This window comes from Mauremys mutica, chromosome 9 (assembly GCF_020497125.1).
Source record: "Mauremys mutica isolate MM-2020 ecotype Southern chromosome 9, ASM2049712v1, whole genome shotgun sequence".
NCBI lineage: Eukaryota > Metazoa > Chordata > Testudines > Geoemydidae > Mauremys > Mauremys mutica.
This window is the reverse complement of record NC_059080.1, coordinates 25,555,506-25,573,252: the sequence shown is the minus strand read 5'-3', so window position 1 is coordinate 25,573,252 and position 17,747 is coordinate 25,555,506. Positions and strand designations below refer to the sequence as shown.

At 49.1% G+C, this 17,747-nt stretch overlaps 1 protein-coding gene across 1 annotated transcript; it reads right to left on the bottom strand.

Annotated features, from left to right (window-relative positions):
* Window positions 1-8,365: 8,365 nt before the first annotated feature.
* On the bottom strand, window positions 8,366-12,980 carry LOC123377253 (transforming growth factor beta activator LRRC32-like). The gene is made up of 2 exons (XM_045029912.1): window positions 12,861-12,980; window positions 8,366-10,884 (listed from the first exon to the last, which is right to left on the bottom strand). Exons 1-2 carry the CDS (start codon window positions 12,978-12,980, stop codon window positions 8,887-8,889), a joined length of 2,118 nt encoding a protein of 705 aa, XP_044885847.1. The 3' UTR covers window positions 8,366-8,886.
* Window positions 12,981-17,747: the final 4,767 nt, after the last annotated feature.

Here is a 17,747-nt window from a genome sequence, read left to right as displayed (position 1 = left end):
ACACTGATAAACTCCTCCACAATCGGCACTAACTGGCCTCTTCACCCCTCAGCAGACAGACCACAGGGATGGAGCTCAGGGCAGCCTGAGGCATGTTGGGCATGGGAAGGTTGCACTGCAGCTGCCTGGGCTGGACCCACTGCGTGGAGAACCCCATGGCTGATTTGTCCCTTTTCACCAGCATGTAATTTGCTAATCTGTTACACAATTGACTCCCTGGTACCAGCTCTTCCATTCTCCAGGCTCTCTGCTTCCTGCTCCAGCTGAGGACCCTCTTCCCCTCCCACGCTCAAAGCTCTCCCACTGCCCTGCTTCCCCAGCTAATGGGAGAAGGGACAGTGCAGTGAGAGCAGGCCCTCCCCCCCTGCATACACCCAAGTACAGGCTCCCGCTCAGCTCCCCTCCTTTTCAGTTCTAACATTCACTCCACCTTTATGACCACCATAAACCTCTCCACATCTCCTTTTCAATGAGGCTGTAAAGCATGAACTGGTGACTTGAGGATTCCAGACCATGCTGTCACCAGAACAGATGGGCTCCTGACCCTCTGGCAGTGGGGCAGCAGCTTACATCCCAGACATGCAGCCGGGCCTGGTGTCTGTGGCAAGCGTAACTGCACATCATTCTGTCCAGGGGTCAGCTCCTCAGAGTTCAGTCTCCACAGGCAGGAATGCCCACAGGAGGCAATTTATGGCATAAAAGAATTTTTTTAGTTGGTGCATTAAAACTGGAGGCAGAGCTCCTGTCCAGAGCTCATTCCAGGAGGCACAGAAATAAGAATGTGTCTACACAGAGCATTGGATAGTGCCCTACATTTGAGGATCTCAACATGCTGTGCATATAATAGACATGCTTCAGTACAGCTAAGACATGTTTATATCCCTTTCTCAGTTCAGGTGATTCTGTCCCCAACATGGTACTGATCCCAGAGTCCCTTCTGGGGGGCACAAGGACCCCATTCCAGTTTGTCTCCTCCCAGGGGGTAGGCAGAGAATCTGATCTTGGAGTCATCCTCTGCCTGTCCTTGGTACAAACTGCCTTAGCTAGCTAGCTTGTCACCCAAGAGTCAGAGTGTGAGAGATCCCAGATTGGCATTCTGTGCCCTATTGCCCTGGGTTGATACCTGTTTGATGCATCCTGGCCCAGATACATCAAATCATTGTTTGGTTTCAGTTCACCCAGATAGCCCTGGGTATGGCTGGCACTTTATACTGGCAACTTGGCAATCTCAAGAATCTAAACTCAAGTAATTAGCAGGCAAATCTAATAAAATCCCAAAGCACTCAAATATCAAAGCCAGTGACAGTTTGAAAGGGAGAGGGAAAGGAGAGTTGGTGAGTATGATATCCAGGTACTTATGCATCTGACACTGAGGAACCAGCCTCGCTGTCAGTGTTACTCAGGGTATGGAGTACAGCAGAGGCTTGAAGCAGCCAGCATGCTGCAATTTTGTCTGTCTGACCCCTGACCTCAGTGAAGCCTGCAATGCTCTGCAACGAAGCTCTGTGGCGCAACGGATAGCGAATTAGACTTCTAGATCAATGACAGATGAAGTTATTCAAAGGTTGTGCGTTTGAGTCCCACCAGAGTTGTATTTTGGGGGGTGGACTAGATGACTTCCTGAGGTCCCTTCCAACCCTGATATTCTTTGAACACCAGAGCAGGTAAAAACATTTACTCATCTCTGCTGTGACTGGATGGGAGAGGGGCTTTGCTGCATGTTAGCAGCAGATCAAACACAAGTCTCAGAGTCACACCATTTGCACAGGCGATTCTAGAGTCACAGGCCTGCCCCCAAAGGACCAAACTTTCCTACCAGGTCAAAGGAGCAATGTTTCACTACTTTGTTTTGATTGGATTAAGAGGTCCAGTGGAAGAAATGGCTGCCTGATGCCTTGGGCTCTTCTCACGCCTGTCCAGTGGTTGGTGGCTATGGAAGAAAAGCCCAGTAAGAAGCAGACGTAGCAATGAGCAGAGTATATACATTGCAGGAAGAGCTGGATAATGGGGTTTAGTAGAAGCCAGGAGTAGCCAGTAGCAAAAGCCACCATAAACTAAAATGGGGGCACAGTGGTTTGTTGTTATTTTACAGGATGTTGTCCAGGGGGTTAATTGTCCCAATCACAGAACAGGATCCTCTCCTGGAATAAGTTAGTGTGGAGGCCCTGTGGGTACACGCACAGTATGGCAGAGAGACAGACATAGGATGGGGTTGGTTGTTATGATAGGAGGCTTCATGAACCAGGAAGACTCTTCAAGGTTGTTTGCACAAGCTGAGCAAAGGAGCTTGCGGTCTGGCTGGGAAGCACTCCCAAGTGGTAATGCTGTCAGTCTGCTGGGAATTAAGGATAAAATGGAACAGGGTGTAGAGCCTGGCTCTGAGCCACCGTGTGTTAGAAGAGGCAGAAATACTACTACTACAGCTGAGCACTTACACAGCACTGCACTAACATTAGCTAATTCACATTCGTATCTGCTCTGGGAGATCCAGTAGTTGCCAATTAGAGGCAACATTTGCGGACAGACACAGCCCAGCACTAGCCGAGACATGGCAGTTTTTCATAGGCTTGGAAGAAACTGCAGTCACTGGTTACTGTGCAGGAGCCATTGGCAAATGCTGCCTGTTTAATAACATACCGTGAAGATCACTATTCCCTTCCCTGACTCTCTGATGGGGAAAATAAGGGAAAGAGGGTAAGTGCCAAGCTCCCATAATGAGCCAGTGTCAGCGTCGGGGTTAAAATTCAGAAGCTGCTGGCTCAGTTCAGCTGCTGAGCTGTTCCCAAGCTCAGTCCACTGGAACATGCTGCCTCCTAAAAAGGCGACTTTGTAGGTCGCCCCCTTTGCAGATGAGTCTTGCAATGACTGGCCCACAAACAAGGGCTTCCTTTTAAAGCAAACGCCATTCTTCAGTTGAGGTCAGTTCCTCTTTCCAACCTGAACCAGAGAACGAACAAAGGGTAAGTGCTAAAAATACCCAGTCCACTTCCGTGTCACACTCCATCCTGAGGGGTTTTCCCAGGTCAGGAGGGAGGCTTCACTTTTCTATATAGACTCTACATATAAGTGGTTTTTATTTTTTTTTTGTGGGGGGGGGAGGGGGAAGCATGTCATGGAGAAAGTGAAATGGAGCCACAGTAACCACTGCCACCCACCAGAGTAGCTGGTGCTGTTCTTGTGACCGGTCTGTGTGTCATGTGGGGAGGGGCGGAAGAGCCTGTATAAATGGATAAAAAGCAGGGAAGGGAACACTTGGACAATATGACTATGTCCAAACCAGCCAGTCTGGATAACATGTCTAGGGAGTCAGCTGACAGACTGTCTCCCTGGGGAGATCTTGTAGGAAGGACAGCAGAGGGATCCAGGCAAACTGCAACCTGTCACTGGGCTTGTCTGTGCACAGAAGTTGCACTCATTCCATTAAACCAGTGCCACATCACACCTTGCTAAACTGGACAAGCTTCTGTATGCAGGGCAAGTGTCTGTAACCACCCTCCTGAGTGAAAGGGCGGAGGAATAGAGAGAGAGGAAAAGGTTATGAAATACCTGGACATTAAGGGAACTGTGAGCATTAACTAAACAGCATTGAGGGGGCCAGAGAGAGAGCTTGCTAGGGAAACTTGATTGCTTCTCTGATAGGATGATAGAGCTGTGTTCCTCAAAGGATTCGATAATAGCTCTCATGAAATCTTCTCTGATACATTAATTAAAGTGGCTTGGATAGGCAGACCAGAACAAAGGATGATGGGAAAAGGGCGACTATTGGAGTTAGGAGCCCTTAGGGGTGCCCTAACCCGTTTTTGGGTGCCCTTCAGAGCCCTGCATTACTCTGGCACACACCACTGGCTGGCTTGGTGCTTCTCACCAAAGTGCAGGTCACAGATGCCAACATCCATGGGCTGCCTTACAATCATGAGGCAATGGCGAGAGCTGAGCAAAGAGCCCTGTACAGTGTTGCCCAAGAATGGGGAAAAAGAGGTGCTTTGCTGGGAATCCTTCTCCCTTCCGGCAGCTAGAAGGGAAATGGGGACAGAGAGAAGAGAGAGCCCCTTGGTGGCCGGAGGGAGGCTGCTGGTGGTATTTGATGAGTATCTTGTCCTATGACATTACAATAGCTGAGGATTCTGTATTGCAATGACGTAAAGCCACCAACGCTCCAGAAGTGTCAGGCTGTCATGTGGTGGTGACTCTTCCATCCCCAGCACTGTTCAGGAGTGAGGCAGCTTCCCTGTCACTGACCTAATCTAGACAAATCCTTGGGTGGGGGCGGTCTGCGTACACTTTGCATCCACTAGGGGCAAGTACACGCTTCCCCATCCCAGAGCTCCTCACTGAGGGGGTAGGTGACCCAGGGCAGAAGAGACTGTAGGCAAACATTCCAGGAGGGAGGGGCTGCCTCTCCCTCAGGGCCAGGCCTCCTTCCTCTTTCTGGTTTGCTGGCTGAACTCGTGGCTTCACCACAGAAAATATACTAAGAAATGGGCCGTGGGAGGCAGTAACCTTCCAGAACCGGCCCATACTCGGTGAGCTCACACAGGGACTAACTCAGACAGCCCCATTATAGCCCTGAGCAGCAAGCTCCCCCAGATGACTGTAGCAGCAATGCCTCCTCCCATGGGCTAGGCATTGAAGGGCAGGGGGACTGTCCCCAGCACTAGCTGGAGAGGCTGGAGCAGTTTCTAATGCCACTCAGTAAGGGATCCCAAAGGGCTAGGGCACTGTTAGAGAGACAGCGCTTCGCACGCCCCTGGGACCATGCCCACCTACAGCAGCACAATCCATAGTTCAGGCTACCTGGCTGATTGCATCTCCGGGCTCCCACCCATCTCCTTTGATGGAAGCTCAACAGGTAGGATCCAGTTAGGGAAAACATGCCAATGGAACGAGAACAATTTCTCTTCTGCTTTTCCTGGACCATCAGGCTGGGACAGAGCGAGCACGAGGGAGATTTCAGACACAGCAGGAGGGAGATTCTAAAAGGAGGCTGCAAAGCAGGAGAGGCTGCGAATTGCCTTCATGTCACTCTCCACTGAGGAAATCTCCCTCCGACCGAGATGCCGCACTGGCTGGGCTGTGGCAGGTTCTAGTCCCTACTGATCCCCATCACAGAGGAAGGAACAAGAACAAAAAACCCAGCACCTCTAATTAGAAACAGCTGTCAGGGGAGTTTTGCTGAGTCACACAGAACAAGCAAGCGGTATTAAGAGATAGTGGAAAGGAGTGGCAGCGGGGACCGCAATGGGTGCCAGTGTAAACGAGAAGGAAATAGTCTCTCTCTTCCATATATAGGGCACCCAGTGGGGCCCACTGAGCTCTGAGGAGGTGAGCAAATGCATGGTATGCAGGTTCTTCTGTCCCTAATGCACAGAACAAGCATCACCTTACCTAGAAATGCTTAGAAAACCTCAATCTCCCTCGGGGGGGGTGGGGAACAGGGTAAAATTAGAGGGAAAAGGTTCATGAGCTTCTTTTGCAAAGATCCTTTTGCAAAGACCCCAGAACATAGCGTAAGAGTCTCCCACTCACCTCAGTTACTCAGCCTCCATCACCACTCTCCCTCACCTGCTGCACAGGGGACAGGAGGCTCACTTAGGCCTTGTCTTCATGAGGAAAAAAGGTGCATTCTCAACTCGAGTTAGCTAACATGGGATAAAATCCTAGAGAAGATAAGGCAGTTTGTGGTTTCACATGAGCTAGGAGGTTGAGTTAAACTATGAGGGAGCCTTGGGTTTAACCTGACCTGTTCACATGCATTTATACTACAAATGCCTTGTCTTCACTAGGATTTTACCTCATGCTCATTAACTTAAGAACAGAACACACCTTTTTCCTAGTGAAGAGACAGCTGTAGTGTCTGTGAAATGTTCAATGGCCACAGCATAAGCCCTAGGGATTATGGAAAACATTCCTCCCTCCCTGTCTTCCGCTTAGATGCTGTGCTTGGCACACTGAGCAACAGAGAATAAAGAATCTCCAGCCTTTGAAAGCTGCTTCTTGCATCTTTGTGAGGACTGGAGCAGGATGGACATCTGAAAGAGCAGCTTTGGGCACAAAGGCAGCACCGGGGCTTTTGCGTGTGGTTGCAGCCGAGTCACCTTTAATACAGAAGTACGTCTAATGAAGACTAGAGGGCCCAGCATGCAATGTTCCAGCTCAATTCAAGTCACCATTCACTCAGATTGCAAGGGAGGCATACTTGGGTCTGTAGACTCCCTGGGCTGCTCTTTCATATTAAAGGTGAAGGTGCCTGTAATTTGTTCCATTTTACATTGCCAGCAGCTATGGCTCTTGGGTACCAGGTGAATTACTAACAAAGCTCTCAGTGGGGCACAGCAGGGCTGTCCTGGTTTAGAGTGCATGGAATGTACAACACTGAAGGCTTCTTCATGGGGCAGCGGAAGGTGGTGATGACTAAACCCGGTGAAGGCCAAGGCAGCGCACTGTGGAATGTATGGAGGAAAGTACAGCCTAGTATGTGGTTTAAATGAGGAACATTCCTAACTAAGAGGCCACCCAATATGCACATTTACAGCTTCAAAAACACCTGTCAAAAAACAATAGCACCTGCAACTGGGGCTTTGTTTATCATGAAACACCCTCTGAAGTAACCATGCCCTGGATATGCAGAGGGCATCCAGCCCTCTCTCCCTTACCTTCTCTTGCATGATAAACACAGCTCTTGGGAGCAGCCAGACTACTTATGTAGCACCAGTGGTGTGTACATGATGCTCTAAAGACAAATAAGAAAATACATCCCTGTCCTAAGGAGCTTCAAATGTAAATGAGATGGATAAATCCACAGATAACAACAGAGCCTGGTGGATAAGGAGGAAGCACAGTGGAATAGAGAACAGCATAATCCCATGGCCAATCTTGAAATGACCACAGTACCCTTCTGGATCAAAGACAGTCTGAACTGAACATGGAAACATGGGCTCAGCTCCATCCAATGAGATGGGCATAGATTCCCATTCATTAGGAAAGCTGGTTTGTCATGGCACATAATAGCTGACCTACACAATGCAGGTGGCGGGGATTGGGGGGAGGTAGAGGGCAGCACCTTCTTTAGAGCAAAGTGTCCTTTATTTTACAATAAATCATTTAATGACAATTCACGAATAATTTAACCCTTTTCCAAACCCCATTCATTCTGCGGTACTCTGCAGCACCAGATGTGTGTAGAGCTTGACTTGTAAATGTTCCTGGGTGTCGGACTCAGTGCCAGGCTGGCTGGGATGACAAAGACTAGAACTGAGGAAACCTGAAAAGCAGTGGTTTTTGTCACAGCAATCCTGGCAGCGACAGGATGGAAAATGAATGCATCTGAGCTCAAGCACAACACCCATGATAGTAATGAGTGTTTCTCTTTGGCTTCCTGAGTCCAGGAAGGAGTAACCTGGCAGCTAGAGAGCTGCAGTCTCAGTATGTTTTATTGCTTTCAGGACTTTGCTCCTGCAGCATCTGCTGATTATCTGGGGAGCGTGAGCACCAATGGTGAGGGTGTTACTGGTTAGAACAGTGACTGAGAGCTCTTTGTCTTGATGGCTTCCATGGGGAGGTCCAGCTGTCCCTGGAGCTAGACAGCCAGATTGCACTCTCCTGTCCTTGTGGAAGAAGTCACTGCAGTTTATGACAGTTCAGAAATTGTGGCTTGGCTGTCCTATTTCAAGCTCTGAGGATGATCATCTGCCTGCACACTGAGCTGAAAAGCTTAGGAGTTTTGACTTAAAAGCAGACAGAGAGGCTGAGAATTTTCAACTCGGGTTCTTTTTGTTGAGGTAGATTCATTCCTATCACAATGGCCAAAAACATGGCACGCTGTCCTCAGGCACAATCTGCACTGCTCAGAGCCACTTAGAGGTGTCAACTTAGCACAAAGATTTGGATGAAAGTTCAAGGGACAGGAGTGTCAACAAAGGGGAGAGTCACATTTTTAAACAATATCCTGGGATTCTGCAGAAATCACCCTCTCCCTCTTCCCCACAAGGCCATTTTTGACACTGTAAGCTGTTGTGTTTGGGAAGAAGAAGAATACACTACGGGTTTGTCCACACTACAAGTGCTACAGCCAAACAGCTGCAGCAATGCTGCTGTAGTGTAGACACATCACAGTGATGGAAGAGTTTTTCTATTGCTGTGGTAAATCCTCTCCCTTGAGAGGTGGTTGCTAGGTTGATGGAAGATTTTTTCTGAGGATCTAGCAGTGTCTACATCAGGGCTTAGCTCAGTTTAACTACATCTCCCAGGGTGTGAACTTTTCACACCTCTGAGCACTGTAGCTAGGTTGACCTAAGTTTTAGGTGTAGACCAGGCCTAACACTTCTTTACAAGGGGCATTTCACAGGACTCTGCAGCCCTCATATTGCAGGGGGGAAAGCAGGGGTGGGGGGCTTCTTGTTTACTAAGTTGACAAGTAACAAGTATTTAGTTTGCCTATTGAAAGGCCGGGTGACAACTCCTGGACAATGCTGAACAACAGTTCTGTAGAACAATAATTCCGTTGCTGTGGAGGTAACGATCTGCTCACAAACAGGAGAGGATGGGTTCACCTGTGAGCGTTGGAAGAAGCAGGAGGGAGAGATCCATTCAAAGAGCACCGGCCTTGTTTCAGGGCAGGAAACCCATCAGGGAATTCTTTCTAAATACAACAAAACATTTCCAAGTCTCCCACAATGAGCGGTTATCCCTTGCACACAAAAAAAGCAGTATGGAGAGATGGCCCATGGAGGCTACAGCATGTGTCTAGGCTGCTTGCATCAAGAGGGAGCACAGCATATTGATTTGATTTTGAATGTTTTATTGTCTTGTTTGTGAAACCTTTAATGTATCAGTGAGGGGCAGGTGCCTAAAATACAATAAATATTATTCTCCCTCTCCTGTCCTGTACTATACTTCTGTAACTCTGTCTATTGCAATCTGTTCAGTTCTCTTTTCCTTATTTGGACGATAAGGATTGGGGTCCACCCTGTTGCTTCTGAATCCCAGATACTTTGAGAGCTTCTGACTCTTTTTCAGACGACAGCATATCCCACAGCTGAGAAACAGGAAGCAAAGAGTGATCACCACTACCAGCAATACCATCAGGTAGCGATTTCCTATCTGATGAGGACAAAGCCACGTGGTCTTGTTGGCTATCTTAGCTGAGAAGTTCCTGTTCTTGTCCTGATAAGAGCACAGAGTTTCATTCAGATCCAACACATGCACATGGGCAGCTTGTAGAATTTCCAGCCAGCTCAGCGCACAACAGCTAAAGGGATTGCCAGCAACATTCAGATGATTCAGGCTGCTGGACCATCTCACGGTGGCAGGTTTCTCTAAGGCCTGGAGCTTGTTATTGCGAATGTCCAGGTTTTCCAATGGAGAGCAGACAAGATCAGGAGGCAAAAGACTCAACTTGTTGTCTGACATGTCCAACTTTTTCAGCATCTTCAGACAAGGGAACTCTGTCTTGTTGTTGTCCATCTGGTTTCCTCTCAGAGAGAGCTTCTGCAAAGAGAATTCCAGACCCTCCAGAGCTCCTTTTGGCATGAACAAGTCTTCATTTTCAGACAGATCCAGGGAGACTAAAGAGGTTTGGTTGAATATGTAAGGATATAGCCTCACAATGTTGTTCCTACGTAAACTCAGATACTTCAGCTGCGGTAGGTCACAGAAGGATGTACAGTTACCTCTGTGAGCTGAGTTATGACCTATAGGGATCTCTCTTTTATTAGCATTCTGGCTCTCACAAGGCTGGAGGCTGTTAGAACCAAGGTCAAGTGTTTCCAGTTTGGGCAGAATAGCAAAAAACCACTGTGGCAAGGAATGAATGAAATTGCCTTGAAGATCCAGTGACCTCACCGACAGAAAGGCATTGTCATGCATCGCGCCTGGCTCCTTGCTTTCCATATCACCAGGAGGTGACTCCACAGCTATATTATGGAGACAGTTCTTAGCCATATTGAGATTCTGGAGGGAGCTCAGATTATGAAGGAAAGTAACTGGGAACAAATACAACAGGTTACTGCTGAGATCTAAGTCAGTTATCTTTGACAGTCTAGCTGCTGCATTGTAAATATTCAAGGATATGTTAGGTCTTGCCATCTCATCATACCGCAGTCTGAACTCTGCTGTACTGGTGGAACTTGGAGCCAAAGAGACCATGGCGTTATCAGAGAGGTTTAAGTGTGTGAGGCGATGCACCTTGGGAAGCTCTGGAAAGTAGATCAGTTTGTTATGACTCAGATCTAGCACCTGAAGCTGGTAGTGTTCCTTTCTTTCCTCTGTAACAAAGAATTCCAGGGCATTGTAGCTGAGATTTAAAACTTGCAGCTGTGTGAGGCTGAAGCCCGAGATACAGTGAAGAGAATTCATAGCTAAATTCACCACTTTTAGATTTAATAGAGCCTCAAAAGCTCCCTCCTCTATTTCCGTGATGTAGTTGTTGTTAAGGTTGATCTCTCTCAGCTTTAGAGTTCCCTGGAACATGCTCCCTGGCAGCCTGGTCATCTTGTTCCAGGACAGATCCAGTTTTTTTAAAGAGGTGAGATTGCTGAAGTACCAGGCTGCCATATCACTGTCCAAATTATTTGCAGAAAGGTCCAGGACCTTTAGATTCTTCAGTGACCCGAAGGCTCTTCCGTTGGTGAAGTAATTCCGATCAAGGTGGTTTGCAGCTAGGAGCAGAGAGTGAAGATGAGTTAGAGGAGTCAGGGCCATTTCTGACACAGTTGCCAACTGGTTGAAATGCATATTGAGGTGCTCTAGCTGCCCTAACTTTGATGTGCAGCTTTCCGTCAGGTTTTGGATGAAGTTGTCAGAGAGGTCGAGTTGCTTAACCCCATGGCCAAGCTTCTCTGGAAATGTGCGGAGGCCAAGACCTTGGCACGAGACCTGAACTGAGCTCTATGGAGAAACAAGGAAAGCTATCAATGAGAGTGAAGGAGCTCAGCCCACACCTCATTTCAGATGTGGCTCCACTCCTATCACACACACCTTACTGCAGTTTGGAATTTATACTAGAAATCCTCAGACACAAGCATGCTCCCCCCGTTAGGCAAGTACTTTGGCCGTGGCAGACTGAGATCAAGGCATAAGCTCCTTCACACACAGTTTCTAGCATAATCACAAATCCGACCTTGTGGGTTGGGAAGCTCTTTCAGAGCTGTAGGGGGTTGTGACCTGGCTTTCTGAGGTACTGGAAAGTGGGGGCTGGAACTCAGAGCTGTCCCTTGGGTAGGGTGAATCAGGGCGACCATTCTGGGCCCCATGCTTTGGGGGCCCCCGCGGACTGAACCGATTGGCCAGCGAGGTCTGTACCGGAAGTGATGGATTCGTCACTTCTGCCCCGGGCCCTGCACTCCTTTAGGGAGGGTCCTGCTGGCACTATTACCTTCAGAGAGGCCCCTGAATAAGCCCAGGTTATTGGTGTGTGCTGCTGAAGCCCCCCAGCCTGGGTGACACAGATGCACCTGTGCTGGGCCAGCAGATCACAGCTTAGATTCAATGAAGGAACCACACAGCACCTCTGCTCCCTCTCCTGAACAAATATAAGGCACAAGGGAGGCAGACAGCTCCCAACTGCTAGGTCACCACTGTTCATTGGCTGCTCTCAGGTACCATCATCACTGACCCCTCTACCAGCAAGGGTCTGTGCCACACTCACTGGGCTGCAGAAGGGTATGAGACTGCGTGGAGTCTGCCAGCTGCATCCCAGAGCCTAGGCTGCAGTGGGGTGCATATCCTGATGGCTCCACTGTGCCATGTGCCACTCCCCCAAGCACAGCCCTCAGACAGGCATATATTCAAGGAGTGGACAGGGAAGTAAGAATAGTTCCCATTGGGACCTGCCTAGTCATTTCCTATTCCACAATGAGAAACCTCAATCTTCTGGCAGCCACAATCCTCCCTCAAGTGTCAATTGATCCATCCCACCTCCTCTAACCACAGCCTATCACTTAGTGAGCAGGAAAAGACCCAGCCAGGGGGTGTGATCAAGCAGGAGGCAATGCCATGACATCTGTCCCTTGTTTTAAACAGTTTGTCATTCACCTGAGTGACTGGCTGGGAGCTAGATCCAGCTTTAGCGCCTGGCCATGAAGAAAAAAAGATGCCTAGGAGTTAGTACTCTCACTGTCATTGGAAAGACTGGGTTTGATTTCAGGCCCATGTTCCCTTGCTCTCCAGGCCAAGACAACCAGGGAGTAGAAACTGGGTGGGTATAAGGGGAGGAGAAAGCCATCGTTCTCATTGCTTATAGGGGCCCAGATGGTCTCCTTCTCTCTCTGCTCTGTCCCCCACATTTTAATTCTATAGATCTGGTGTTTCACCAACTGGTCGCCAAAGGGGAGCCATCCTGGAGATCAGTCACAGAAAAGTGGGGGAGGAACAGACAATACAGGGTGACAAGATGTGTCCAAAGTATCTAGCATTTCCTGGCCCGGACATACAAGAGCTGTGTAAAGCCTCACTCAGACACATGGTATCCAAAAAGCTGCTCAAGACAGAGTCTGTCTGAAGATGAGGGGTAACGACAAAAATGAAAGCACCTGGGTACAAGGCTAATGGTCAAAGGGGGGAGATTACAAGGCAGAGGTGTGGGAAGAGAGGCTTGAAGACAAGGTCTGAAAGTCCTTGCAGCAGAGAGAGACAAGAAAGTGTAAGAGAGGGGACATTAAAAAGACAGGCTATGAAAGGAGTGGCTGCTAGGCTGAGGTGGTCAGAGTTTTGGGGGACGGTTTTCAAAATCTGGTTTTAAACTTCCATTCGCCCCCTTCAGTATCACAGCAGGGTATGAGCACAACCAGCACTTCCTGTCTCAGACCCACCGGGGGCATCATTTGGCTATTAAATCACAAAGGATCCTGGGTAATTAGCCTTACCTGCTGGCATGGCAGAGGCTTTGGGCTCACCTCTGCACTAGGCTGGGCTTTGAGAACAGATGGGAGCAGCCAGAGCAGCAAATATCTTCTTTCAGCCAGCCGGTGTTCTGACAGAAACATGATGGACTCCAGGAGCAAGCAGCCCCTTCCCACCGCTTCTGTGCTGTCATATGGGCTAAGGGAGAGGAAGACTTCTATATAAATAGGCTCCAGTGCAAGCTTGGGGAAGGAGATAGTGTGTGGGAGTCCCAGCTACAGTACTGGGAAAATAAAGATATATGCCTCTGACGGGGAAAAACAGTGCATGAAGCCACAAGGGAAAGAGAAACTAGGGAACAGGGGGTGGAGATGCCACTGCACATGCTTCCAGGTGATAATTTGAAACTATAAAGGAAATAAATATCAGAATGGAGCAGACAAAGCCCAGGAAAGGAGAGGAGTTTTTGTGGGGCTTCCCCAGTTTGGAAACCACATTGTTGTCCAAAGGGTTTGTCCTAGGGTCTTATCTGCTGCCACTTCCTGCTGTGCTCTGGGTCAGAACTCATAGCTAAGCCTGGTTAGCTTGTATAAGGGATCCCAAGCGAACAATTTGACACTGTAGGAAATGCTGGGCTCAGGCTAGCACCTAAGACTGGATGGTGCCACCAGGCAAAATGTAAACTGGAAGAGTAGGGCTCCCTTTGCTGCCCAAGCTGGAATAGTCACAAGGTGGGAGGTGCTGGACATCTGAGGGGGATTGAATCCCTTGCTGTGGTCATAATCAGCACTGGTGTCCTTGTTAAGCACAACTGGCCATGCCTTCCTCCAGGAGGTGGGGGAGACGAGGCTGGGGTGAGCCTGGAGAGGGAATTCCCTTCTCCCTCTCTGGGCTACTGCAGCTCATGCAGAGGGAAATTTTACAACAATACCTGACCCTTTGCTGGGGAGCGAATGCACCAAGGGTTTTACCATCCAGCTCTCATGAATGAGTCACTCAGCACAGTCCTGAGGTGAAGTCCAGCTCACACCCTCACTAGGGGTTTCCTGCACCTGGAGTATCCCATGGGCTCAACTGGTGCTTCTGCTAGGGGGTGCCCAGTCTCCCACAGCCCATGGGCTGCTTCTATTCCCAAGATCAGAGTAGCCTCCCAAAGGGATGGAGCCTCCCTGAGCTACATCAAAAGAGAGGTGAGGACAGAAGAGATGGGCTCATAGAGGTGGCCTCTGTTTAAACCCCTGGTATTCCACCTCCCCTCCTGCCCCCCAGACAGTAACAAATGTACCAACTCAACCACACAGCTCTGAGCAGCAGCAGCAACCAGCAAGAGCCTTTCACCTCCAGTGTAGGGCGCAGTGCAGAGAGAACAGAAGCCATCACTGGGGTGAGTGAGCAGTGAGTCTGCAGTCTCAGTCCAGGGCTCAGCAAATAGGTGTTCACAACATCCCTTCACCCCCAGTCAGGGCCGGCTCCAGGGTTTTTGCCACCCTAAGCAGCAAAAAGAAAAAGCCGCAATCGCGATCTGCAGCTCTACTGCCGCCGCTTCAGTCTTCAGCGGCAATTCGGTAGCTAGTCCTTCACTCAGAGAGGGAGTGAGGGACCTGCTGCCGAATTGCCGCCGAAGACCTGGACGTGCCACCCCTCACCATTGGCCACCCCAAGCACCTACTTGCTGGGCTGGTGCCTGGAGCTGGCCCCGAACTGAATGGGCCACAGAGACTGACCATCTGTCTTTCCCTGGTGGCGCTTAGTATAGGGTGGAACAGGCATGGACAGGAGCCAGGAGTATATGTGGGTGATGGGAGGGGGAACTTGTGCTGCCACTGCTCACTGCATTATCACTATGCCCTCCTCCCAGGAACCTGATGGTGCAAAGCATGGCTGGAAGATGATTGCCTGGTAGTTACACTGCACTGGGGGAGAAAGAGGAGAGATAGGGGATTTTCCTATGACAGCCTCATATTTAGGGTGACCAGATGTCCCATTTTTATAGGGACAGTCCCGTTTTGGGGGACTTTTTCTTATATAGGCATCTATTTCTCCCCTCCTCCCTTTTTTTCCCACAGTTGCTGTCTAGTCACCCTACTCATATTAGCTCCCTCAGTACCAGCATATCTCAAAAAAGAATTTTTCTGTAGTCACATATCCAGGACCACTCTGCCACCTACTGGTTGGTCCATACATATCACAACAAGAATGTCTGGCTGCTGGGACAGTTCATGGGATATTTTGCTAAGTGGACTTTTTTGTTTGTTTGGCTCAATGCTGTTGACTCTTCATTCCTTTCCTGCAGCAGGCAGCACTGCCACTGCCCAGTTTGCACAAGAGCTTATTTTGCAGCGGTTGTTTTAGATGTTTCCTAATAGGCTATTTCCCCAGCTCCTGGCGTCTTCGGTGAAGGAATATGGTGTAGTCTTACAAGGAGATGGAGCACAGTGGAGCTGAGCTAGGCCTGCATGTTAGATTTTTCCATCCTCTTGCTGGTTTACATTGTGGGAAAGCTCTTTGTTTCTTATGGTTCAGGGCTCAAGCAAAATGCAGTGCTGAGGGTAACATGCACCTCAGTGAATAAACAGGGTTCTTATGAGTGAGTAGAGAATCCTGTGGAAGTTCTAGTCTCTGGACTAGAAAACCAGGTACAATGCTTTAAACCCATTTTCTTCATCAGGCTTCACTGGGTGCAGGGCCCCTGAAGGCGTCAGCTCTTCTAAACCTTGCTTGGTCATATTGGTTCTATTGAAGGCCTGGGTTCAATGCTATGAAGGCAAAGACAGACCTTAGAGAGAACAAGTCTTTATTGTTCTTTTAGAGACAATCAAAAGAGGTCACAAAATGTGTGCAGCTCCAAAAAATGTGGAATCTCCAACTAGGGAGATGCTGGCCTGCAGCTCTCAAGCTCACCTCCTCCATCCAGCTTCACCACCCCTAGCAAGGAGCAGAGGAGGGGGAAGGGAGTACAGGGAAGGGAACAAAGTTAACCTCTCTACTGGTATGGGTGACATAATTCCCTAGCACAAGACCCAGGCTCTGTGCATCCCCTAGCCTTTTTCTACATCCCCAGAGTGTCAGATGGGGGAACCCAAACAAACTCCTCTGTGCACTTTAAACAGCTGGTTTAGGCCTTTAGGGTGAAATTAACTGAAAGTCCCTGATCAGACTCTGGCACACTCATGTACTCCTTGGAGAATCCCCAGCATTTTCATCCAAAGGCTGGGAATTCCCTGTGCCTATCCATATCTATTCTTCCCTTTGGAAGAGGAAGAGGTGTCAGTGCTGGCACCAATGACAGCCGCAATAGTGCTGGGCATATCTGCACCATCTGGAACACACTCTCAAAGAGAACTGTGCCTTGGGTAGGCTCCGTCCTTCGAAATATCTTGGTGCTAGTGCAGCTACCTGTAGTGCCAGGAGAGGTATCTTGTGCTGAAGATAGTGCCATGATGAGTTTGGCACCATGAAAAAGAGAGCCTGCTTGGACCCCTGAATGTAGGGCCACATGAGTATTGAACATGGCCCTGCATAATATCTTTCATGAGGCAAGTTGAATTGGGCTTTCTGGAGTGGACCAGAAGAACTTACACAGTTGGTTCAGAGGGGATACCATCTTCCTCCATTATGTTCTGGATTGAAGTTGAAGGCAAATATTGCTGTTGGGATTCAAGCAGTGGCAATGTAGTCAACAGCTTTGAGGGGGGTTCTCCAACAAGATAAATTGATTCAAGCAGTGGCAATGTAGTCAACAGCTTTGAGGGGGGTTCTCCAACAAGATAAATTGATGGTGGTGATGGTATCAGCACTGAGGCCTGAGCTGAGGAGGAGTATGTGCCTAAGGTGACTGCAGCACTGGTAAGGAGTCCTCAAAGGAAATGTGTCAGTGCTGGAGGAGAATGATGCCTCCTATTTTTCTTCTCCTTGGCCTCTCTCTGCAAGTTGGATGCTGCTTCTTTTCCTTCTTCTCTGGGGCAGGGTCACATGGAGATCTGGAAGCCTGCCTTTTGCTTATAGCATCGACCAGCATCTATTCTAACAGGACCAAAGGAGTCTTCAGTGCTGTCACAGACCATTGTGCCAGTGTGGACTGTCTACATGGAGCTTGTGGTGAAGGATGGTGCCAGACGGAAAGCTCAGCCTCTGCAAGCATTAACTTCGGAAAGGTGGACCTCGGGCCCGATATTGAGGGAAGTGCCAAGGCAGAAGTGGCTAGGTGCATCTTTGGCCTCTTTAGAGAAGATCTCAGCACAGAAGCAGACCTCAGACCTCCTGCAGGAGTATCAGGTCAGTCTGCTCGGATGCTTGCAGCCTGAGCTACCTGTCCCTCTTTGTCTGAGGAGTACAACATGGCAAGTTGTGCACTGGGACACTATGTGTGATTCTCCCAGGCCTGTGGCATGGACATGTGTATCCATCTCAGTGAAGATGGCTGAGCAAGGTGCTCATCTTTTGAACCCCATATGGAATTTGAGATCAGGCATGGTCCTGGAGATAACCCAAGGCCAACATCCAACTAACAAAAATTAGCAGTAATTAGCTGTGACTATCCAAAGAGCATAGGCTCACAGACCAGGGAACTAGTGCCATTAGTTCTTCGTGGCAGTGGCAAAGGAACTGAGGTGGCTGGGGGGTGCACTCCCTTATACAGATGGAACCAGTGATGTCTTCCAAATACAAGTGCGCTACTGTACCCCCCAGGGGCAACTGCTTTTCTGTACAGCTCCACAGCTCAGCATCAGAGGCACTGAATCCCATTAGTGGGAATACACAGAGAACCTGCTCTTGTGAATTGACACTGCTTCTGTGTGTTTCTCAGACAGAACTAGACTGGGGTGGCTGGGCAGTACCAGGCTAGACATGCTGGATCTGGCTGTTCTAATGGTTTCAGCAACATGGCCCAGTCAAGGGGAGAAGGGAAG

Excerpts from the sequence above, each read along its gene's own strand:
- LOC123377253 (XM_045029912.1), bottom strand. The coding sequence starts at position 12,980 with ATGTTTCTGTCAGAACACCGGCTGGCTGAAAGAAGATATTTGCTGCTC. Across the intron at positions 10,885-12,860 it reads AGCCTCTGCCATGCCAGCAG|AGCTCAGTTCAGGTCTCGTG; the intron begins GTAAGGCTAATT and ends GTTTCTCCATAG.